A 24,315-nucleotide genomic window follows, 5' to 3' on the forward strand; every position below is an offset into this window, starting at 1 on the left:
GCGCACAGCCGGCCCAGCCGAGCTGGGTTCGATTCCTCCGCCCCTCTCAGACAGCCCAGCAAGCTACCTAGAGTATCTCGCCCGCACGGCAAAGCCTGGTAAGCTACCCGTGATGTATGCCAAACACAGTAACAAGTCTCACGATGGAGACATTACTGGGCCTGCTCGAGCAAATCAATGAACAACGGAAGGACCGTGCTACTGTTTGGGTCACACCTGGGGATGCTCAGGGGTTACTCCTGGCTCTGCACTTGAGAATTGCTCCTGGCGGTCCTTAGGGGACCATATGGCATGCTGGGAATGGAACCTGGGTCGGCTGCCTGCAAGGCAAACACTCTACCTGCTGTGCTATCACTCCAGCCCCTCAATTTACTCTTAAGTGAGCTCCAGAAAGGCACAGTTGATTCTACCTAACATGAAGGCTCCCTAAAGTAGGGCCTGTTGCTGCATAGTTGGAACTTGGTAAAAATGTCATTGAATGAATTCTATGGATTACGTAAGCATGTAATTTACTTCTATAGCGTGGCAACTACATGGCAAAGAGAGCTAATGGGTAGTTTAGAACCTCTTTTTCTGTGCTTCAGCTCCCTATGATTGTGATATCTGTCTACCAGCCCAAGTCACAGAACTCGGTAATATAACAGTGATCAGTAATAGAAAATTTGCTGACTGCCTAGTTTGTGCCCTTTGCTATTCTAAGCAGTTACATTAGTTTCACTTAATTTTCAGAGAATCTCTAGAATAACATCATGATGCCCATTTTACAAATAATGAAGCCGAGGCATGGAGAGAAAGTAATCTCAGAACCATTTGGAGGCAGGGCTGGGATCTGAGGATCTGGACCCAGGGAACTCAAATGAAGAGCAAGAGTGTATAATCACGTAAGATTTCTACCAGTCTACTCACGGAGCACAGTAAGCACTCTTTATCTCATTTTTTAATACTTGGTGGTGGGGAGGGGGATTTGGGTCACACTTGGCTGTGCTCAGGGCTTCCTCCTGGCTTTGCACCTCTGGGATCACTCCTGGCTGTGCTCAGGGGGCCTGTACGGGGTGTTGGGGATTGAAGCCAGCTTAGCTGCTCACAAGGAAAGCACCATAGCTGCTGTACCATTGCGCCATTCTTTATGCACTTAAATAAAAAAAAAGTCTCTTGTCTAACAGAAGCTATGACTGCGATAAATCACAACAGTTGCTGTGATTTCTGATCACCCCATTAGGGCCTGGGGACATGCTGACTAAACATTAATGATCTTGTTTTTGGCTGTGACTGAGCACACACAGAAGACATGCACTGCACCACTGAACCCCATCCCTGGCCTACTGACCTTGTTTTGAAGGGAAGCCCTTTGTACATACTGAACCATGCTTCAAGGTTGCTATTCTACCACCTCAGCATATTTCAATGACTAATTCTTGAACTCAATCCCAACTTCTATTTTAAAGTCAGGGATAATACAGTGGGTAAGGCTTTTTCCTTGCACGTGGCCAACCAGGCTGGGTCTGCAGCAGCCCATATGGTCCCCCCAAGCCCCACAAAGAGTGATTCCTGAGTGCAGAGAACAACCCCACCCCCCAAAAAAAGTCAAGTACTGGTTAAAAAAAAAATAGCATTGTTAAATAAGAATAGGCTATTTTTCCCTTTCTCACCAAAACACTGAAAACCTTTGTTCGCAAAAATGAAAAACACAAGACATGGAATGCAACTTTAATTTCAAACAGATTCTGGGTTCTAATCTATAATATCTTTATACTTGGCAATCATCTGTACATTCCACGCACACACACAATTCTTCCTGTGTTCTATGAATGAAGAAAATTTCTTTGTAAATACTGCGTTGAAGGGTGAGATCTGTCATAAATAATTTTATTTTAAAAAAAGAAGAAAACAACTCCTCGCCCTGAGCCAGCTGAGCAGGCTGAGTGCACTTTGCATGTGGGAGGTGTGAGTTCACATTCCAGCAGTGCCAGACGTGACCCCTGAATATGGAGCTGTGAGCAGTCCCTGGGCCCTACCAGGTGTGGTCCACCCACACCCCACCTCCCCATCAATAGTTCCGAATGTGGAGAATCGGGACACAACAAACAAGTGACTAGTAATAAATCTGTTCAAGACAAGCTGTTTAAATTAGGCCCTTCTCTTTGGGAGTTGGAGTAGTAAAATGTAGACCCCATATCAGCAAAGGAAAAAAAGTTATTTCTAAAGGAAGATTGCATTATTGGCTACCAGTTGATAAAGAGGAAGAGGAGTGGGTAAATTGGATAAAAATGGTTGATTGTAAAGGATTGGACATTTAGTGGTGTACATATGTGAATTTAAATAAATTAAAACTTAAAAAAAAACACTTTCACTGTTTGAGGAAATTTTCTCCCTTTGGTTTCTAAACAATGAAGCAGATGTGTGGCTGAGCCCAGGAGAGCCTGGGGCAACTGGGACACGAAACAGTCCCCTGGCACTGGACTCTGCTTGAAGTAGAGACTTCTGCTACCTTTACAGTAACCCTTTACTGTCACCAGTTAACCCTTTATCACTGATTCCTTTTGAGCTTTTTTTTCTTATTTTGCTTTTGCTTTTTTGGGTCACACCTGGTGATGCTCAGGGCTTACTCCTTTCTCTGCATGCAGGAATTACTCCTGGCGGTGCTCGGGGGACTCTATGGGATGCCGGGGATTGAACCCGGGTCAGCCACGTGCAAGGCAAATGCCCTTACTCACTGTGCTTTAAAGTTTTTTTTTTTTTTTTGCTTTTACTGTCACACCAGTGATGTACAGGGGTTAACTCCTGGCTTTGAACTCAGGAATTTCTACTGGTGGTACTCAGGGGACCACATGGGATGCTGGGGATTGAACCCAGGTCAGCCATGTGCAAGGCAAACGCCCTACCCGCTGTACTACCACTCCAGCCCTACCCGCTGTACTATTTTGAGCTTTATGAATTTTTCAGAGTATGAAAAAAAAAAAAGAAAAAGACAAAAGACAGACAAGCCACTACTGCTGTGCCTGTGGGGTCCGAGCCTTTACCTTGCAGTGCTCAGGGCCACCGAGTGCCAGCACTGAACTCAAGGCCTTACATGCCAGGCCCGAGCTCTCCCACGGAGCCACACTCCTGGACTGGACCCCTCTCCTTCCGTGTCCTGGTGTCTTAAGTTTAGCTTTGCTGTGTTGTTGGGCTGGCCTGGGCTTGGGTACTTGACTGCCGCGCCCCCAGGCTCTTCTTGGGTTGTGGTGCTTGCTGGGCTCACGCACTTGAGCTGTGCTGCTCGCCCATGCTCGGTTCTGGTGTTCTGCGATTGTGCACTTGGTTTGCTGTGCCAGGGATCTGGAGCTGCACTGAGCATGCAGGTGGTGCCAGGGTGGGACCCAGGGTCTCATGCCTGCATGCTCTACTACGCTTCGGCCTCTATTACTGATCTTTTCCTTGGTCCCCCAGCATGCTCGGTTTTGAATGACTCCCATGAAGGCCATCTTGTAGATGAAAGAACGGAGGCACATCAGTGAAGTTTTCAGTCATAAAGCTAGTAAGTAGCAATACAGCTAGGATTTGGGTCCAGGTGCAAAGTCTGTGTTCTAATGGCGTTGTTACTCCAGATGTCTACTGCTGCCAAGAGCACACTCAACCCTGGGAAGCCTGTGTAAACACTGCTGTCACCTCCTCTGACGTTTATAAAATGGCCTATATCTTTTGGATGTACAATCACTAAAAGCTTTTGTATTTTGTATAGCCTGCTTTTAGGATCAGGTGACAGAAATAATATATTGAATAGAACCCAAATTTACAAAATTTAGCTTACAGAAATAGAACCAATGAAGTTTTCTTTAGAAAAATTTGGGGCTAAAGGGGCCAGAGCAATAGTGCAGTGAGTAGGGTGTTTGCCTTGCACGTGGCCGACCTGAGTTTGATCCCTGGCATCTCATATGGTTCGCCGAGCACCACCAAGAGTAATTCCTCAGGGCAGGGCCAAGAGCAACCTCTGAGCTCGCCGTGACACAAAAGGAAGAAAAAAAACCTGGGGGCTAAAGAACTAGTACAACCATGAACAGCTTTATAACTGTGTATCTCATAGTGATTCAATTAAAATGAAAGAGAGAGAGAGAGAGAGAGAGAGAGAGAGAGAGAGAGAGAACACATAGGGCATGTGCATTGCATATGGCTAGCCCAACTTCAATCCCTGGCACCCATATGGTCCACTGAGGCCCACCAAGAGTGAAACCTGAGCACAGAGCCAAGAATAAACTCAAAGCACCTCCAGGTATGCCCTCAAATAAAATAAAAAAAAATTAGCCCCATTTTTTGGGTGCCCTTGGAGGAGGGTGGTGTTACAGTGCACATGTGTTTGAATCATGTGCCTGTGAAATCATCATTAAGGGTACTATAACCTAAAGAATCCCAATTTTTTTTTTAAAGTAAAAATAAATAAAGCTCATTGTCATGGTGTATCTTAAAGGACACAAATGTCTGCAGGAAGAGAATTAACATCTCTGCAGGAAAATCTCAGGTTGTAGACTGAAAAGGTAATTCGATTAAAAGAGAAATGTCCAGAAGAAAAACGCACTTAACATTACTGCAGGAGATTAAGATTTGAGCTGAGTATAGAAATATTCTCTATTTTATATACTTTAGCACCTGTCCTTCCAATTTTTCACTCAACTTTAGCCTACTTGCACTGTTTTCAGTGCAACACAACACGTTGTCAGATGACCAGAGGGTACTGACTTTCCATGTATCTCTAGGGAAGGTGGGGGAGTGTGTTGGGGGGAGATGGAAGCTTCACTGCCCCTGAGTGGGTAGCTTCACATTAGTTCTATTAGGAACATTGCAAATGGTTGAAAACCGAGCTTTCTGGTTACAAAATCTGAGTTCTAAAGTCTCTCCTGTGATCTCAAGACAGAACGAGTCATTTTTTGTGCCACAACTGACTGCGAACTAGGTTTCAGGCAATATTCCAGCTCAGCACAACTTAAGAACTGAAAATAAGAACAGATTTCCCTGGCCTGAGGAACTGGGAGAACAGCTGAGGCCTAAAGAAGCTAAACTGGGAAAGGGCAGAGGTGACACTGAGGAATCCCACACAAGTCCTGACACCAGAGACAGCAAATCTGCTTGTCACGGGCAAACCTCCACCACAGGGACCCGTCAGCTCCAGATGGTATGGCACCCTCAGGAAAGCACCCCTAGTCTGTGGAAACCTTTCTGGGAAGCTTACTTAAAACCTCCTTTGAGGGCTGGGGTGATAGCACAGCGGGTAGGGCGTTTGCCTTGCACATGGCCATTTCGAGTTCAATTCCCAGCATCCCATATGGTCCCCCAGCATTGCCAGGAGTGGCTGAGTTGCAGAGCCAGAAATAACCCTTGTGCATCGCTGGGTGTGACCCAAAAAGCAAAACAAACAAAAAAACCCCTCCTTTTGTCTTCCAGACTGACGTGGGTATCACAAAGCATCGTACGTACTCCCATCTCAGCCTAAGTCCAACCACAGACTAACACTAACTTTTTTTTTTCTTTTCTAGAAACCAGATTTCTAAGGCAGGGCACACTGTCATCATCTTAGATTTTTGCGGCCCTGTATACTGATGAGAAACACTTGGCAGAGTAATTTCGTGTGATCTGCCAAAAAATGAAGCAAAGTCTAGAACAGGAGGCAGGAGTGCTGACAGGTCAAAGGAAAGACTAGGTAATGGAAGCTCAGGTTGGGTAATAAAATCTTCCACTCTCACAAACATCCTTTTCTTTGGGGGAGGGGGGAGAGTGAGGGAGTTTGCACAACAGTCACCTGTGCTCAGGGCTCACTCCTGAAGGGGCTGGGCGGGGGCGCCATATGCAGTGTCAGGGATAGAACCGGGTTGGCTGTGTACTGGGCAGTGTCCTGCATGCTGCACTCTCTGACCCCCACAAACATCCTTATGTGGTGGCATCAAGCTTGCATAAATCCCACTTCTGCCACCTAACTGGCTATGTGAACTTGAGTTAATCAGTCAACAATGAAGCAGTAGTTGTCAGCCCCTTTACTAGAGCAAACAGCATTTTAAATCCACAGTAGCAGACCCATGGTTTTCAAACTTTTTACACTGGAGGACAGACTCTTGTCAACAGAACTTTTTAAAACTGCTCCTCTAAACAGTGTCTGTCTCTTCCCAACCTTTCTGATGTCTCCATCCTATGTTCCCTCTGTCCTACAATTGGCCCCTAGTTTTGTGCCATGCCACTTCCTTACCCCCAGTTTTCACTGTGGTCCCCTTGGAATATCTCAGAGGCCAAGAGGGGACTACAGTCCTTGTGGGGAAGTTCTGCTTTACCCTATCTCTAATTTGCAGCCCTGGTCCTCAGCAGCTGCCAACACTATCCACGACAGGAGGTGGGGCTTCTGTGGACCTAAAAGCTGCCCAATTTATTTTTGTGTCACACCCAACTATACTCAGGGCTTACTCCTGGCTGTGTTCAGGAACCTGTGCTGGCAGTGCTCAGGGAACCATATGTGGTGCTGGAGATGAAACTGGGGTCAGCTGCATGCAAACATCACCTGCTGCACTCTCTGGCGGGCAAAGTTTATTTTAAAAAAAAAAAAAAATTATTTTTGGTGTTTGGGTTATACTTGGTGATGCTCAGGAGTTACTCCTAGCTCTTCACTTAATTACTCCGGCAGATGCTCAGGGGACCATATGGATTTCTAGGGGCTGAACCCCTGTAAGTCATGTACAGGGACCCTCATTTTTAAAGGACCCCCAAGAATCAGACATTTCAGATGCACGTGAGAGCTATCTCTGGTAAACAAAGTCCTCACTTCAGCTTTTATCACATACCCGAAGAACATCTTCACTCAGTTCTCTATCTTTATTTTCTTTTTGGGGTCAAACCCAGCAATGCTCAGGGGTTCCTCCTGGCTCTGCACTCAGGAATTACTCCTGGTGGTGCTTGGGGGACCATATGGGATGCCAGGAATCAAACCTGGGTCAGCTGCGTGCAAGGCCAACACCCTACTTGCTGAACTATCACTCCGGCCCAGTCCTCTCATTTTTACATCAACTTTATTTTTATTTATATGGGCTGGAGACAGGAGGGGGGAGGGGAGAGAGATGGGGGGCTGTTGGGTCACACCAGCGGTGTTCGGGGTACTCTACATGGTGCTGGGGATTCAAAACAGTACGACGTCTGCCGCAGTCTCATGTAAGGCGAGCACCTTAACTCCTGTACTATCTTCCTAGCCTCAGAACTTTATTTTCATTTGGATCCTTTGCAGTCTGGATTGTTACAAGTCTTGTAGAGCCACAAGTACAGTTCATTGTGGTCCCAAAACCAAAAATAAAGTCAGATCTTTAATGAAATTGACTCAATTCTCTTCTCTTAGTTTCTTTTCCAATATATGTCATTGAATCTTTAACAGAGCACTCCACAGATTTTGTTTAAACTGTCTTTCCCAACATACATATCTTCTAAAACATTTTCTATCTGCTCTACTACTTAGAGTACTTGTGGTGATAATGCACTTGGTAAACATTCTGTAAAGTTCAGAGGCCAAGAAGATGGCTCAAAGGTCGGAGCACCGGCCATGCGTGTGCAAGGCCTGGAGTGCCTTCCCTGCTGTTGCATGGTCCCCTCCCATTCCCCAGCCCCAGCACTGAGTATGGATGGCCCTGGTGGCCCCTAGTACTGCAGGGCCAAAGGATCACTTGCCAAGAACAAAGCCATTAAGCCAATACAACCAGGAAGAGTATAGACATTACTATACTGATCTAAAGGAGAAATGGGAAGCAGAAAGGGGTTGCTTCTCTGCTTATACTGTTTCAAACTTTTGGATCACACCTAGCGATGCTCGGGGGTTTCTCCTGGCTCTGCACTCAGGAATTACTCCTGGTGGTGCTGGAGGACCATATGGGGATCGAACCTGGGTCAGCAATGTGCAAGGCAAACGCCCTACCTGCTGTACTATCACTCTGGCCCCAGACTAAATAATTTTAAAGGCAGGGGAGGCAGGGTTGGCTCATTTCCTGGGAGTGCTCAGGGTTTCCTTCTGGCTCTGGGCTTAGGGCAGTTCTTGTACTGCTTGGCAGCCCACAGGCAGTGCTGGGAATCAAACCATGCGAAATGCAGGCCAGAAGATAACTCACTGTACTATTTCATGGCCGCTTGGGGTAGGTTTTTTGGGGTTTGTTCTTTTTTGGGAGTCACAGTCAATGATGCTCAGGGCTTATTACTGGCTCTGCACTCAGGAATGGCTCCTGGTGGGCTCAAGGGACCATATGGGATGCTGGGGATTGAATCCAGGTTGTTTGCACAAAGGGCAAAGTGCCCTACCCACAGCACTCTCTCTCTGGCTCCATGGGATAGGTTTTAACCGTTATATAAAAGAAATCCAGTTTTTAATGATTCTTAAAAAGAATGAGTGGCCCTCAAGTTACCCACCCCAGTAAATACCACACAAAGATATGTTGGTTAAAAGAGTGTCTATAAAAAACTTTACTTTTTAAAAATAATTTTTAATACAAGACATCTAAAGTCTCAGATAAACAGCAAGTTAACCCAATTAGGAACAAAATATGGCACGGATTTCAGAAACAAGACAATTTTTTCTTCTGCAGTTAGGCTTTTCAATTACTAGTCAATGATTATTAACTCGCGAAGGACAGTAACAGATACTAGAGAAAAGGAGATATGAGAAACATCTTTTATTTTTTTCCTAAAGAGGTGAAAATAAGACATTTTTTAATAATTTTCATTCATAAGATTATTTTTAACTCTTAAAAATGCAATATCTTCTTTTCAAAGCACATGCCATCTTTAAAAAAAAACCTTAGCAATGTACATTTGCACTCAAGGAAAAGCATGCAGCGCCACTGTCTTCTGACAAACTGCATAAAAAAACTCCACGTGACTCTGCAAATATACGTTCCCTCTGTATCATTTTGGGACTCCAAGCCACAAACATTCAGTGCAAAATGTATTGTTTTTTATTTCCGTAGGAAACACAGGACCAACGATGTCTCATGACTCTGTTTCCCGAGGGCCGAGCCACAGTCTCCCTCTGCTTTAAAGTACTTGTTTAAACTTGCTGACGGAGGTACAACTAAGATTCAGTAAAACTTGAGGAGCCAAAACTGGAGAATGAAGGAGAAATACTTAAGGTGTACCCTGTGCTATAAACTTAGGGAAAACACACACACACATACACTCACGCACACACTCACGCACGCAAACATACCCATACACACAAAACCCCCAGCCCCCGAGATTTTATCAACGCACCCTTTAAAAAAAGTTTTTTTTTTTTCAAATTTCTGAAAGCAGCTTAATGTGAATCAAAAGCAGTTCCTGAGTAACTGCAGTAAACAGTGTCTTTTTAAAATATATATATTTGCAACTTAGCTCATTTTGGTTCTGCCTTAATTCACCTCCCCAGCTTTGCGTTTAATCACAGCTCTTTTTTTTCCGTTCACAATGTGCAAGTACAATAGCATTGGCTCTGCGAGTCCGTGTGGTGCAGATATCTGTCACTTCTGAGTGATCACCTGCACTGTGTCAGGCCAGGTTTCCAGAGTCACTGTGGGGCACAGTTTTCTCATCTCACAAACCTGTGAGAACCATCGGACCTTTCACGTTTTCTTCATCAGACGCCGTGACTGCCACGTGTGGAGCTTGTTGTAGGCTGTCTGCAGCATCTCCTCTATGTGACTTACCAACTGAAAAACAGGAGACACTCAGGAAACTGAGCCAAGACTTGGGAAGTTAATGCTTCCCTGGCCCCTACTCTGTTCAGCAATCAGCTCATTTGAGTTTCCCCAGTAAAGTAGGCATGTGCCAGCCCACTGTGACAGTGCTCTCAGACAAGTCAAGGCTCAAATTCATCTACTCTGTGTGGGCTGATGCCTGCTCTGTCACAAAAGGCCTAACTGGGTTCTAGACCTCAGTTTCTTTTGTGAAATATGGGAGAGGAAAGAGGAGGGGATGAACTAAACTGATGATTTCTAGATTTAAGCATTACAGTTATTAGGTTACAGAATATCTGAACAATGCTTTATTCCTGAAACTCCCACAGGTCTGGGAAAAAACCCAGGAAGAGTAAAAATTTTTAAGTTCTTGCAGTGAGGCCAGAGCAACAGTATAGCAGGTATGGCACTTACTTTGCACACAGCTGAACTTTGGACAAACTGGCAGGCTACCGAATGCAGCCTGCCCACACGGCAGAGTCTGGCAAACTCCCCGTGGCGTACCCAATATGCCAAATACCAGTAACAATGATGGGTCTCATTCTCCTAAAGAGCCTTGAATATAATCTCAGGGCTAGGATGAAGGAGACGTTACTGGGGCCTGCTCAAGGCAATCGACGAATAACAGGATGGTCGTGATTTGTGATTCGTGAACAGGGTTCCATCCCAGGGACCCCTATGGTCCTCCAAGCCCCAGGAGTGATTCCTGAATGCAGAACTAGAAGTAAGCCTGGGCGCTGCCAGGTGTGGCTCCCGAACCAAGATTAAACATGGAAGACTAAATTTGTATATTCTATTCTTCTCCAGTTATCTTTCAGACTGATCAAGCTTATTCCTTCCCCAGTCATCTTTCATTTTCAAGATTTACATATAAAATTTTCTTGATTGCCTACTCTCGTCTGGCACTGAAAATAATGCTAACAATCCTAGATGTGATGTGAAACTACCTCTCCTTCACTAGAGCCAGGAAGGGAAGCTGAAGGCAGCTACCAACCTAGGTACTGTTCAGGCAGAACAGTAATTCTGCCAGCCTTTGCACTGTTTGATTTGTGCTTTCCTATTCAGGTTTTGAAACTAATTATATCTTATAGACATACATGTATAAGGAAAAGCAGGGAAATGATATTAAGTCACGACCTTGGGAAAAATGTGAAGGAGGGATTAACTCTCAGAAAATAGGGACCCTCAGAGAATGCCTATGGGGATTGGTCATTTCTGATTTTTATCATGACTGGTCAAATGCAGATATTAAATTTATCTTATTTTTATTTTTTTGGTTTTGGGGCCACACCCAGTGATGCTTAGGTCTGAGTCCTGGTTCTGTGTTCAGGGAACATTTGTGATGGGCTCAGGCGATCATATACGGTACCAGGGATTGAACCTGGGTTGGCTGCACACAAAGCAAGTACAATACCTAACGTACTATTGCTCAGGCCCCTCATTTTATTATTTTAAAAAGTACAATTACTTTAGATTTCTTCCGAATGTATGCATTGATCTCAGTTAGTAAACATTAATTCAATAGAAAAGTTACCTTCTCATTTACACAAAAACATAATAATTTCATTGTCTTAGATAAAAAAAAAAACTGGGTCAAGATCAAATTGTTGCCTTACATTTGTGCTTAAATACTGTCTCCGAATTTTCTCTTGGAATGGGCAAAGCTTTGTAACTTGAAATCGTTCCAAATTACTTTTCATTTTCACTACCTACAAAAGAAAAAAGAAACAATGAATGTTTTTGTTTTGGTAGCACTGGGGATCAAACCAGGGCCTCATCCATTCTAGGCAGATGTTCTACCACTAACTCACATTCCTGGTTCCTATAGGAATTGTTCTCTACAAAAAATATGTGACTTTGCAAAAAAAAAAAAAACCCAAAACAACAACAACAACAACAACAACAACAACAAAAAAAAAAACCCAAAACTAAATGTAATAGAAAACTCAATTACATTTCGCACTCAGAAAAAATTTGGCTAATAATTATTTTATGTGCATGAGTACGAGTGTACATAAGCAGGAAAAATACAGACTACTATTCCTTTTTTGATGCTATGTGAATATCTTCCATTCAGTACCCACCTAAGACATCATTTAAAATGAATGTAGGGAGGGGTTAATAGTACAGTAAGCAGGGCGCTTGCCTTGTATGTGGGGGATCTGTATTCGAGCCCTGGTACATTTGGTCCCCCTTAACACTGTTGGCGTGGCTCAAACCACCATCCCCACAGAGAATAATGTACAGGGCTGTAGAGTCAACTCAAAGGGCTGAGTGTATGCTTTGTATATGAGGTCCTGGAAGCCTACGTTCAATCCCTTGCACTGTCTACTAAGAACCACTTCAGCACAAAGCCAGGAGTACCTTATAAGCACCAAAACCACAAAACCAAACCAAACTTAAAAAAAAAAAAAGGATGTATATGGGGCAAAGAGAAAGCTCAAGTGGTAGAGAATGTCCCTGGCATGTGTGAGGCCTGAAGTCAATCCCTGGCACTCCATGAGCCCCAAACTCTACTGAGTATAGCCCTAGTGGCCTTCTAATGGTACCCATTAAGTCCTATACAGCAAAGGCCACAATGCTGGGTATGGACCCTCTTGAAAAGGAGTGACACAATTTAAAAAGAACAAAATGGATATCAAGTGTTTATTGTATTACCATGCCAAATACTCCTTTAATCGATGTCCTTCTGGTGCTATTTAGGCCACTGCCATACTATCTTCTAAGGTATCTCCAGCACCACATGGTCCTAAGCAACACGGGGTGGCTCAGTACTGCTGGGCCCAAAGACCTGTGGTCTAAGGATCTCCAGGAGTGTTACTCATTCTTTTGAGCACTGCTTGGAGATCCCAGCCCACAGACATCACAGTAGTAGCAGAACAATTCTGTAGTCCTTAAAGCCGTGTTCCTGGATTATTTTTAAAAAATTTTTCCTTGTCAGAACGCCAGACCACAGGAGAGGTCCGGATCATTTCATATGAAGCACCAAGTATTAAAACTTTTGACCTCCTGCTCGTTTATCTTACAAGAGAGCAACCAGAATCACTGCAGTCGGGTGAAGAATGCCAGGACCTGAACCTTCGACACTGTGCTGACGGGGTGAGTGCTAAGTCACGGAGCCATATCCTGGACCCCTGAAAACATCTGCACTATGATCACCATCATTTTGTATCACACCTGATAGTGCTCAGAGGTTACTCATAACTCTGTGTTCAGGAATTACTCCTGGCAGATTCGGGGCACCAAAAGGGGCGCCAGTCATCAAATCTAGGTCCGCCATGTACAAGACAAGCCCCCTACTGGCTGTACTGTCACTCTGGTCATAAAAACATTTTTTTTTAAAAATAGTAGTAATTGTTGGTTAAAGAAAGGATCCAGCAATTAGACTAATGTTTATCATTACTTTTATTCCTCCAATAAATGAATGGAAAATGCTGTAATTTTATAACATTTATACATATATTGTTGCAATTTTATAGCAAGAGGGAGCGGGCCCACTCTCAATGGTGCTGGGTTACCAATAAATTTAAATTTAAAAAGTTATCTTGCCACATGCAAGGAAAGCGCCCTACCTGGTATATTACAGCTTCAGCCCTCAGTCCTGTCATTTTTAAAGATCATTTGTATAAAGTTCTCTTAGAAGTGATCACTCTGTAAAGAACTGAGTGCTTAAAGTAGGTAAAGGGATAAGGTAGGTAAAAGGATATACATAAAAATCTGTGCATCAGTACATCAGTACCTATATTGCAAACCATAATGCCCAAAATGGAAAGAGAAAGAACAAGAAAGATAACAGAGAGAAGAAAAATGCCTGCTGTAGAGGCAGACTGGGGTGGAAGGACGGATCCCAGTCCCTGCAAATAATTTTTAAGTTAAACAGCCAATTTTACATTAGATTTTATTTTAGATAATGAAAATAAAATTACATACCACATAATTTTACTGATACGATTTGTTTAAGTTCCTGCTCAATCACTTCCAGTGGCTTAGAAATTTTCTTCATTGTGAATATCAATGCCTACACATTAAGGATTCTATTACACCTGTATTTACCCAACTTCAAAGTACACCTCACTAAGTCCCACTACAACAGCAGCTAGTTGTTGTGCTCAAGAAGTTCTGACCTCCCCCCCCCCAAAAAAAAGAAGTTCTGACCTTTTCTTCTAGGAATGGTGTATTAACAGGAAAGCAGGACCAGAAGTGCCGGAGAAGTTCGCCAACAGCTACATATAGGTGTTTCAATTCAGACTGAATATCATTTGGCACCATCTCTGCAAAAGAAGAGATTTATAAGACAAAAGCTATCTTCGCTCCTTGATCTCTAGTTTGAAAGAATGACCATTTAGAAAACAAATCTGGACATGTCTCCTACCAATGCCAAGAGTGTGCAATTCTGGGATGAATTACTATTTTGTTGCTAAGAAATGTCAATTTAAATTCACTCGGGATTTTGGAGGGACTTTCAGATTTCCCTTTATTCTAAGAGGCAGTGGAGAAAATAAGAAAGCATTCAATGTGATACAAAAATACAGATCAGCACAAGGTATGACTAAAACCCAAGTTCTTCTTCTTCTTTTTTTTGCTTGTTTGTTTTTATTGATTTATCATTGGTTTACAATAAAAAGTCATTCTGGGGACTATACTGTCAAAACGAGGAGAGTAAGTAAATTTATTTGACCCGAGAATCCAAAGACATACCTAAGTTTGTTTATTAAAAGAATAACCCTCTATTAGCCCAGAGAGATAGTACAGCCAGGAATTACTCTACTACGTAAAATCCAAGTTCTTATGTCTAGAAATATTTCAAGATCTGGATGCAAATGTCCCAGAAATGTGCCCGAGAATGACCAATAAAAATCTCCCCACTCATTTTTTAAATTTGTGTAAAGTTTTTGGACAACACCCAGCTTACGCAGGGCTTACTTACTCTTGGCTTGCTTGTGGGAGTATGTGAAATGCTGGGGATCAAATGTAGGTTGGACACACGCAAAGCAAGCACCCTACAAGCTGCACTATGCTCTGGCCCCTCCCCACTTGTTCTTTCCAGCTGATTTAAGAAAGGGATGGCAGAGGGCACCAGCCTAGCACATACGGTTTATGGCTTGCTGTGTCCCTCCCTGCATAAGTGCTCCTCCAGGTGATAGGGCTGCGATGGTACTGCTGGCAGCACTACTTGAGAGAACCTGAAAGAAATTAAAACAAAAGTCTTTACTCCTGTCTAAATATATAATTTATAGCAAGTAGAAGTAAATGTCTACAAAAAATGTTATTATCTACCAATCATCCAGAATTATCAGGCCACGTCCATCCATAGGAACCTCAAAACTCACCTGATTTGTCTCTGAATTTTCTTTTCTTTTTTTGAGCCAGGTACCTATCTCAGGGCCTTATACATACAAAAGTATGTGCTCTACCACTGAGCTACATATGTTCCTGGTTCCATGAAGCCCTTTCTTACTTTGTTTTAGGCCACAACCAGTGGTACCATGGACTGCTCCCTAGTTCTCCCGCAGGCAATGTGTGTGTCCTAGCCCTTTGAGTCATGTTTCCAGTCCCCATTGAAGCCTTTTCGTGGTAGCAGCTCAATCTGTGAACCACTGTAGAAAAACTTGAGATTAAGGATAAAAAGGTCTGCAAACCATGTTAACATGTATTCCCAATGGCAGCTTAAAAAAAAAAATACAACACTCTAACAGAGCATAAATGTTATCATTTTCCATTTTTCAAGGAAGTGAATGAATTTACCCAAAAGGAGGAAAACACCCCTTTAATGCTGATAAATATAAATACTTCGAGACATAATTTACTTATCTATTCCATCAATATCTAACAAATGCCAGGTACTGCGTAGCGAGGAACAAATTACTTTTGTTAAATAGCTCCGTTGTCAAACACTACCTGCTCCATGTACCTGAAGGTTTGCTTGTAGTGCTTAATAAACCCATCAAGAAATGAAAAGGGCTGAAGTGACAGCATAGCAGGCAGGGTATTTGCCTTGCATACAGCCCATGCATGTTTAATCCCCAGCATCCCATATGGTCCCCTGAGCAATGCCAGGAGTAATTCCTGAGCATCAGCAGGTGTGACCCTCAAAAGCCGGAAAGAAAAAAAAAATAAATGAAGAGAAAAGTTAAACACACCCCTTTTAAGAAGGGCATACATGTGGTTAACAGGTATATGAAAAGGTACACATCATTATTTGTCATTGGGAAGTAACAAACCAGAACAATGCAATGTCATCTCAAGCGGACCCTTACTGGCACACATAAAAAAAGATGGTGCTGTTGCAGGTATCGGGAGAAAACAGGCCCCGCCAACTGTTAGTGAGAATGTTGATGGATCAATGTCTACAGAAAATAATACTGATGCTTCTCAAAAAATTAAGAACTGAATTTCCCTATAGCTAGCCCAGTATCTACCGGAACAGTACAAAAACTTGTTCAAAAGGAAATTTGTAAATTTGTGTGTTTATTGCAGCGCTATTCACAATAACTAAGATGTGGAAGCACCCCACACATCTAGAAACATAGGTAAAGGTAAAGGTAAAGGCCCTCCCGTCGATCGTCGATTTGCTCGAGCGGGCCCAGTAACGTCTCCATTGGAGACTTTGTTGTTACTGTGTCTGGCATATCGAATACTCTCGGTAGCTTGCCGGGCTCTCCGAGAGGGGCGGAGGAATCGAACTCGGGTTGGCCATGTTGGCCGCTTGTAAGGCGAACGCCCTACCCGCTGTGCTATCACTCCAGCCCAGAAACATATGAGCAGATAAAAAATTGTGAGGGCCAAAGAGATAGTAGAATGGGTAGGGTGTTTGCCTCACACATAGTGACATCAGGTTTGATCCCTGGCAATCCATATGGTCCTGAGTACCACCAGGAGTGATTCCTAAACACAAAGCCTAGAGCAACCCCAATGAGTACTGCCAGAAATGGCAAAAAATCAAAACCACTCAGCTATGATCATAATGATGGGTAGGATATGAGGAAACATAGCAGAGGAATAAGAAATGAGCAAAGGAGAGGCTGGAGTGACAGCACAGTAGGTAAGGTGTTTGCATTGTACACGGCCAACCCAGGTCTGATGCCCAGCATCCCATATGGTCCACTCAGGCACCGCCAGGAGTAATTCCTGAGTGTAAAGTCAGGAGTAACCCTTGAGCATTGTCAGGTATGAGTTGAAAATTGAAAAAAGAAAAAAAGAAGAAGAAAAAGAAATGAGCAAAGGCTCGGCGCCATGCTATGTAAGCTCTTTCATAGGTTATGATTCAGAGACTCATAAATAAATCTCTAAAGAGATCAACAAGTCAAGAAATTCTTCCAGACCCTGCACAAGGCTGAGTTGTGTTGGGCGCCCTGGAGGGGAATGGGTGAGCACAGTACCTGCCCAAACAGAGCCCTGGCAGTCACCTGCTCCCACACTCCAAAATCACCCCCAAGCTCCCGGCTGGACTCCACTGCTCAGGATGAGTCTCATCCAGAAATTAACCTGCTGAAAACCTCAGGTATGTGGATTTTGTGTCTGAAATCTCCAGGCTTTCAAGGGATCGGGAAGGGCTACCTCTCCCCATCTCCCTGTATTTTCAGAACCCCAGCAGAACGAACACAACCCAAAGCCTCCATTCAGTTAAAAATTTAACTCTGGCTGTTATCACCCTGTGAAAAATTTTGACCTTACTGGAGCACGTAGCCACGAACTCCACAACACTGATAAACAAGGAGTAGCGCACAAGATTGGATGGGATGTAATGTAGAAGGCAACCGATTTCGACTAACAAAATATAAACACAGAATGCTTAACTATAATAACATCTTAGTAATCTCTTGTACAAGGACTTACTGGTTCCATGGTGAGACACAACAATCTTTACTAACTTTCTTCTAAGGAAACATGCTTTGTTCATCTGGTGGCAAGTTACTGATAATAAGCAATATAAATAAAATTAAAATTACTGATAATAAGCAATATAAATAAATTATTGAGGGCCTGCCATTAGGGGAGGCTTATGGGGTGGTTGGGAAAATTGGAGACAATGGTAGAGAGAAGGTACAATGGTGGCAGGATTGATGCTGGAATACTGTGTATCTGTAGCACGTCATTATGAGCAACTTTGTAAACCAGTGTTTAATACGTAAGGGAAAAAATAAATTAATATCAAGTGCTTACAATGGTACAGAAAGCCAGACTGTGTAGTCAGAGAAACCCTACCAGTAATGCACATTGGCCATGAAGTAATCCAGCACATGTATTTTAAGTTAATGGGATGCTCACTGAAATAGAAAGTCTGACTGGTGACAGATTCTGAAAGGATGCACGAAGGTTAAAGAGAATTCACATGGTAAGGATGATTAAGAAAGCAAGTCAGTTCTATGAGAAAAAGTTAGAAAGATTTGAGGGGAGAAAGTGAGGGAGAGGCAGAGCAATCTGGGTTGGATTCCCGGTATCCCATAGGGCGCCCTCAAGCACTGCTAGAGCACTGCCAAGTGTCATGTGGTGCGTGTGTACGTGCATGTAAAACCCCCAAAAAATGTGTTCAAGAGAGAACCTGGGCTTCTGTAGAGTGGAAAAAGCTAAGAGAAAGATACATGTTCAAGGAAGAAAGTGGGCTTGGGAAAGAGCAAGCCTCTCTCGATTTGGCAGAAACAACTTTCTTGGGGGTGAGGAGGTATATCCAGTGATACTCAATGGTTACTCCTGGTTCTGAACTCAGGATTACTCCTGGTAATGCTTGGGAGGAGGGGGTGGGGGTGGGGGGGGGAAGGGGGGCTATGGCCCTAGCAGTGTTTGGGGAACTGCATGGTGCTAAGGATTGAACCTGAGCTTTTGCCATCTTGCTAGATCTAGAACTATGCCTTTAACTTCATTTAAAATGGAGTTGTATGCTTTACTTTTGTTATGTTCGTATACTGAAGGGGCTGGAGCGATAGCACAGTAGGTAGGGCATTTGCCTTGCACGAGGTCGACTCAGGCTCGATTCCTCTGCCTCTCTCAGAGAGCCTGGCAAGCTACTGAGAGTATCTCGCCCGCACGGCAAAGCCTGTCAATCTACCGTGATATATTCAATATGCAAAAAAAAAAAAATAACAAGTCTCACAATTTGTTATGTTACTGGTACCCGCTCGAGCAAATCGATGAACAACGGGAGGACAGTGCTACAGCATAGTACATATACTGAAGGAACTGTAAATTCTGATCTCCACACAGTGCAAGTCACCCACCTGAGTTAATTTAGGTGTATAAGCTTCCATTTCTTGTCTAATACTTTGAAAAGAATTAATAATATCCTGACTTGTTGCATACTGTAGAGACTGGATTGGAGTAGGACCATGGTAATACCTGAAGGTTAGGAAGAGGAAAGAAATCACTAATTACACAGAATAAAGGTATTCAGACTTGACTTTCAATGTAAGATTCTTCTCCTCAAGAAAAGCATAATATAGTTAAAGAAATTTCAATAAATTAATCTAATTCCTACAAGGGCAATGAGAAAATAGCAGAGAGAGCAAATTTTTTTTTGGGCGGGGATTGGTCTTTGATCATTTTACATTCTTTTCTGAGTAGCACAAAGTACATTCTTAAGGAAAGAGATACAATACTTTTAAGGCAGCAATAACACTTGTATGCATCCTTACAGAATTCTGCAATGACTTGTGCTGCATGATTATTTTGCCTAAATTTAATATTGTCCGACTTACCTATCTGACTTCTGGAGGTTTAGTGCAATTGTTTTTACGGAATTATTTTTCCCCAAGTCTTCATATTCAATGGACTCTTGTAACTTTGCCTAAAATTAACATAGCACTTTTTATTGTACTTTCCTTTAACAAAGGTAACAAAACACGAGTGAAAGAAAAAGTAAAACTGTAAAACGAAATCTTCCCATCAGGAGCTTCACTTTCTAGAGATGATGGCTTCAGCTAAACCTATTTCCTATCAATCACCAACAGAGGATCTGTTTTACTATAGTCAAATTACATTCCATATTAAACTTCTAATTTTTGACAATCTGGGGTATGTAAAAGCATATACCATTTTCTCTCCAAATAAACTAATTTTGTTACATATATTGCAAATTGTAATAAACTTAAACTTGATGTTTCCTAGTTTTTATTATTCCTTTTGCTTATTCCTCTGAAGATTAATCTGCTGCTGTTATTTTTCATTTGAAATTCACTTTGGAATAAGGAATAAGGTAAAGAACCTCCAGTTCCCCTATACTAAATTAGTAATGAATCCTTGGCACACTAGTGCAAAGTGGAACACTCTCTCTCTAATGATTCTAACATGTCGTGTTTACCACCTATGTGGGCCGGAGCGATAGCATAGCGGGTAGGGCGTTTGCCTAGCATGTCGCCGACCTGGGTTCGATTCTTCCGCCCCTCTTGTAGAGCCTGGCAAGCTACTGAGAATATCCCGTCCGCACGGCAGAGCCTGGCAAGCTCCCTGTGGCTTATTGGACATGCCAAAAACAGTAACAAGTCTCACAATGGAGACGTTACTGGTGCCCGCTCGAGCAAATTGATGAACAACGGGAGGACAGTGCTACAGTGCTACTACCTATATAATGCCTCCATTTATTAATTTTTGTTTTGGGGGCCACAAGTGGTGGTGCTCAGGGCTTACTTCTGGCCCTGTACCCAGAGATCATTCCTGGTAGGCTCAGGAGACCAAATGGGATGCTAAGAATTGAACCTAGGTCAGCTGAGTATAAGAAAAGTGCCCTAGTCATTGTACTCTCTCTCCAGCCCCCAATTCCTCCATTTATTTAGGTCTTTAAGGGACTCTTTTTCTGGTTTTGCTGATCTTTCTCCTGGCCTAGTAAAGAACTGTTAAATTTTTACAGTCTAAAATAATTATAAACATTTCACCTATATTATGTACAAAGCCATGAAATTCGCTTGGTCAACTATCAGTTGCAGCTACCAGAACATTTAGGTTATTAACTATATCCTAAAAATTTCAATTTGCTCAAGTGGCAAAGCATATGTCTCAAATGTACAATGTGCTAAGTCTGAGCCCTGGCATGGGATGTTCCCATCTCTGCTACGCGGCCTAGTGTGGCCCTTGCTACCAAGTTTTAAAATGCATCTCTAGGAGTAGCACCTATTTAAATTTAAAAAGTAAAAATATTGTTTCTTGAGACTGGGTAATAATCTGAACCTTAAAAGAAAAAAAAGAACCTTACTTTAAGAGTCGAATATAAGTAATCCCTTTGGAGTACAAGTTTACCTGCTTTCAGCATTCTATTTTTTACTACTTTCTCAATTCTACAGCCAATCCTTTAGCTAACTTGAAGACAAATTGAGGTCTTCATTGCATTTCACGTCAGCAAGTAGAATTCTACCCTTTACCTAAACCATGTTCATAACCAACCTCCCATGATACAAATCTTAAGCCTCTGTTAATGCGTGTTAAGTCAGTCAAGCACCATACTTAATTAAAAATGTCATAAAATGTAAGGACTCATTATTTCTGAATCTCTCAATTAATAAAACCATTTGGAGAACACATAGCAAACCACAAATGATTTGAAAGACAATGTAAGGTCAGCCTTTATTATTAGATACTGCGACTGGGTTACTCTACGGTTCTGATAATACTTCCTACCAAGAATCGAAAGACAATAGTGCAAGCTTAAGGCAAACAAAAAAAGAAAAAAAAAGAAAAATAATTTGGGGACAGAGAATAAGACAGCGGGTAGGGCATTTGTTTTGCATGCGGCTGACCCAGGTATAATCTCCAGAATCCCAAAATCCCTCTTGTGAGCATCTCCAGGAATAATTTCTGAGTGCAGGTAAGGTAAAGGTAAAAGGTAAAGGCCCACCCGTTGATCGTCGATTTGCTCGAGCGGGCCCAGTAACGTCTCCATTGGAGACTTTGTTGTTACTGTGTCTGGCATATCGAATACTCTCGGTAGCTTGCCGGGCTCTCCGAGAGGGGCGGAGGAATCGAACTCGGGTCGGCCATGTTGGCTGTGTGCAAGGCAGACGCCCTACCCGCTGTGCTATCGCTCCAGCCCTTCTGAGTGCAGAGCAAGGAGTAATTCCTGAGTACGGAGTATTGCTGGGTGTGACCAAGCCCCCCCAAGACAAAAAGCATCATTTCACAGATTTTTTTTAACCTATTATTTATCCTTTTCACAGTACAAGAAAAAAAGCATATTAAAAACTTCAACAGTATATATGCTAGTAGAAATATGAATGTACTGAACTATATGAAATAAACACATTTAGGGATTGGAGATGGTACAGGGATTAATCAATGCCCTGCATGTGGCTAACCCTAGGTACAGCCTTCGAGGATCACGAATACCAGGCTCAGTTGACCAAGAATCACAGGGAGGCCCTCTCAAACAATCACACACATGGCCGACCCGAGTTCGATTCCTCCGCCCCTCTCGGAGAGCCCGGCAAGCTACCGAGAGTATTCGATATGCCAGACACAGTAACACACACAATGAAATAAAGATAAAAATCTTTATGATCAAAAAATAATTCAATAGAATTTTGTAAGTTTTTAAGTTTTGTATTTTTGGGGTTTCTATGGCTGGAGCTATAGCACAGCGGGAGGCCATTTGCCTTGCATGTGGCCGGCTCCGCAGAGCTGAGTTCGATCCCTCTACCCCTCTCGGAGAGCCCAGCAAGCTACCGAGACTACCTCGCCCGTATGGCAAAGCTACCTGTGACATATTCAGTATGCCAAACACAGTAATAATTCTCACAATGGAGATGTTACTGGGCCCGCTCGAGCAAATTGATGAACAATGGGAGGACAGTGCTATACAGTGGTACAGGTGGTATGGAGGGATCAAACTTGGGCCACCTGCATGCAAAGCATAGGCTCCTGCCCACTGAGCTATTTTTATGATTGTCAGGTTCTTTTTACAGTAATAAGTTATATTACAGTCTATTTTTTGTTATTGTTTTTGGGTCACCTCAGCAATGCTCAAGGCTTACTCTTGTCTTTTATTTTTGCTTTTTGGGTCACACCCGAATGCTCAGCGGTTACTCCTGCCTCTACACTCGGCAATCACTCTTGGCGGTGCTTGGGTGACCATATGAGATGCTGGGAATCAAATCTTGGTTGGCCTTGTGCAAGGCAAATGCCCTACCCGCTGTGTGATCGCTCCAGCCCCTCAAGGCTTACTTTTGGCTGTGTTCAGCTTATCACTCCTTGTAATGCTCAGGGGACCATATGAGGTGCTGATGATCAAACCTGTGTGTCAGGAAGTAAGTGCCCTACCTGCTGTACTATCTATGTAGCCCTTAGTCTAGTCTGTAAACGTAAATCTTCTAAATCTTTCCAGCCCTGATATCATTAATGATTTGGGCTGGATAGATTGTACAGGGGCTAGGGCCCTTGCCTTGTATGCTGCCTACCCCAGTTTGAACCCTGGCACTGCATACGGACCCTTAGCAGAGCCGGAGCCAGGAATAGTAACTGAATACACTGAGTGTAGCCCAAACTCCCACCACTCCCTTAATTTTTTTTATTAGTGGCAATATCAGTATCAATTGTATGAATGCATCTCAGATATTAGATGTTGCAATTTTCTCTACTATGATACTGCAATGAGTATTTGTATCTTACTCTAGGTACATATCTTTTACCACCTAGAAGTAAAATTATGGGAATAAACCTTTACAATATGAATAAAGAGTTTAATGGCCCATGAAGAAATCTTTCACATTTGTTTATATAATTGGGGATGAAAGAAAAGAAAAATATCTAGACAAGGGCTTTTGATGTGATCACTAGGGTAGATGTGTGTGAGGCCAACCACACAGTCCTATCTTTCCTCATCCGCACCCCTCCTTATACCCTTGGTGACCCCTGAGCATTACCAGGGGTGCTCCATATTGATGAACAGAATAATCTGGCAGAACTGGAGACTAAAAGAGACTGTCCCGGAAGTTGTGTATACTTCATAGAACAAAATGTTTTAATGTATGGAAAATTCACTTTAAAATTACATAAATTTATATATATGTATGTGTGTGTGTGTGTATGTATGTATATATATATATATATATATATGGCTGGAGCGATAGCATAGAGGGTAGAGCGCTTGCCTTGCACACGGCTGACCTGGGTTTGATTCCTCCATCCCTCTCAGAGGGCCTGGCAAGCTTCCCGTGGCATATTCGATATGCCAAAACCAGTAACAAGGGTCTCACAATGGAGAGATTACTGGTGCTCGCTCGAGCAAATCAATGAACAATAGGACAGTGCAATAGTGCTATGTATATGTGAAAAATACAGGGTCGGAACAACAGTAGACAAAACACTTGCCTTGCACATAGCGCACCTGGGTTTGATCCCTGGCATCCCATATGGTCCCCCAAGCCCCAACAGAAGTGAGTCTTTTTTGCACAGAGCGAAAAAGCCCTCTGCACCACCAGATATGACCCAACCAAGCCCGCATGCCCAGCCCCAGAGAAGTTACTTTTTTAGGGCTGGGGTTAGAGCAATCGTACAGCAGGCAGAGCACTTGTGCAGAGCCAGGATGTAAGCTTTGACCCACAAAAATATAATTTTAAATATTACATACACATGGCTAGGACGAATGGAGGCATTACTGGCACCCACTCGAGTAAATCGAAGAATGGGATGAGTGTTA

At 43.0% G+C, this 24,315-nt stretch overlaps 1 protein-coding gene across 1 annotated transcript in view; it reads right to left on the minus strand.

Moving 5' to 3' along the window:
• Positions 1 to 8,427: 8,427 nt before the first annotated feature.
• The window catches only part of GTF2H1 (general transcription factor IIH subunit 1), a 41,489-nt gene continuing 25,601 nt past the window's right edge, over positions 8,428 to 24,315 (minus strand). The window contains exons 10-15 of the mRNA XM_056130966.1: positions 19,391 to 19,479; positions 18,914 to 19,031; positions 14,791 to 14,881; positions 13,854 to 13,969; positions 11,315 to 11,407; positions 8,428 to 9,671 (exon numbers count right to left, since the gene is read on the minus strand). Coding sequence (XP_055986941.1) covers positions 9,585 to 9,671; positions 11,315 to 11,407; positions 13,854 to 13,969; positions 14,791 to 14,881; positions 18,914 to 19,031; positions 19,391 to 19,479 — 594 coding nt within the window. The 3' untranslated portion in view covers positions 8,428 to 9,584. The remainder of the gene's footprint in view (positions 9,672 to 11,314; positions 11,408 to 13,853; positions 13,970 to 14,790; positions 14,882 to 18,913; positions 19,032 to 19,390; positions 19,480 to 24,315) is intronic.

This window comes from Sorex fumeus, unplaced genomic scaffold (assembly GCF_029834395.1).
Source record: "Sorex fumeus unplaced genomic scaffold, SorFum_2.1 ptg000007l, whole genome shotgun sequence".
NCBI classification, from domain to species: domain Eukaryota; kingdom Metazoa; phylum Chordata; class Mammalia; order Eulipotyphla; family Soricidae; genus Sorex; species Sorex fumeus.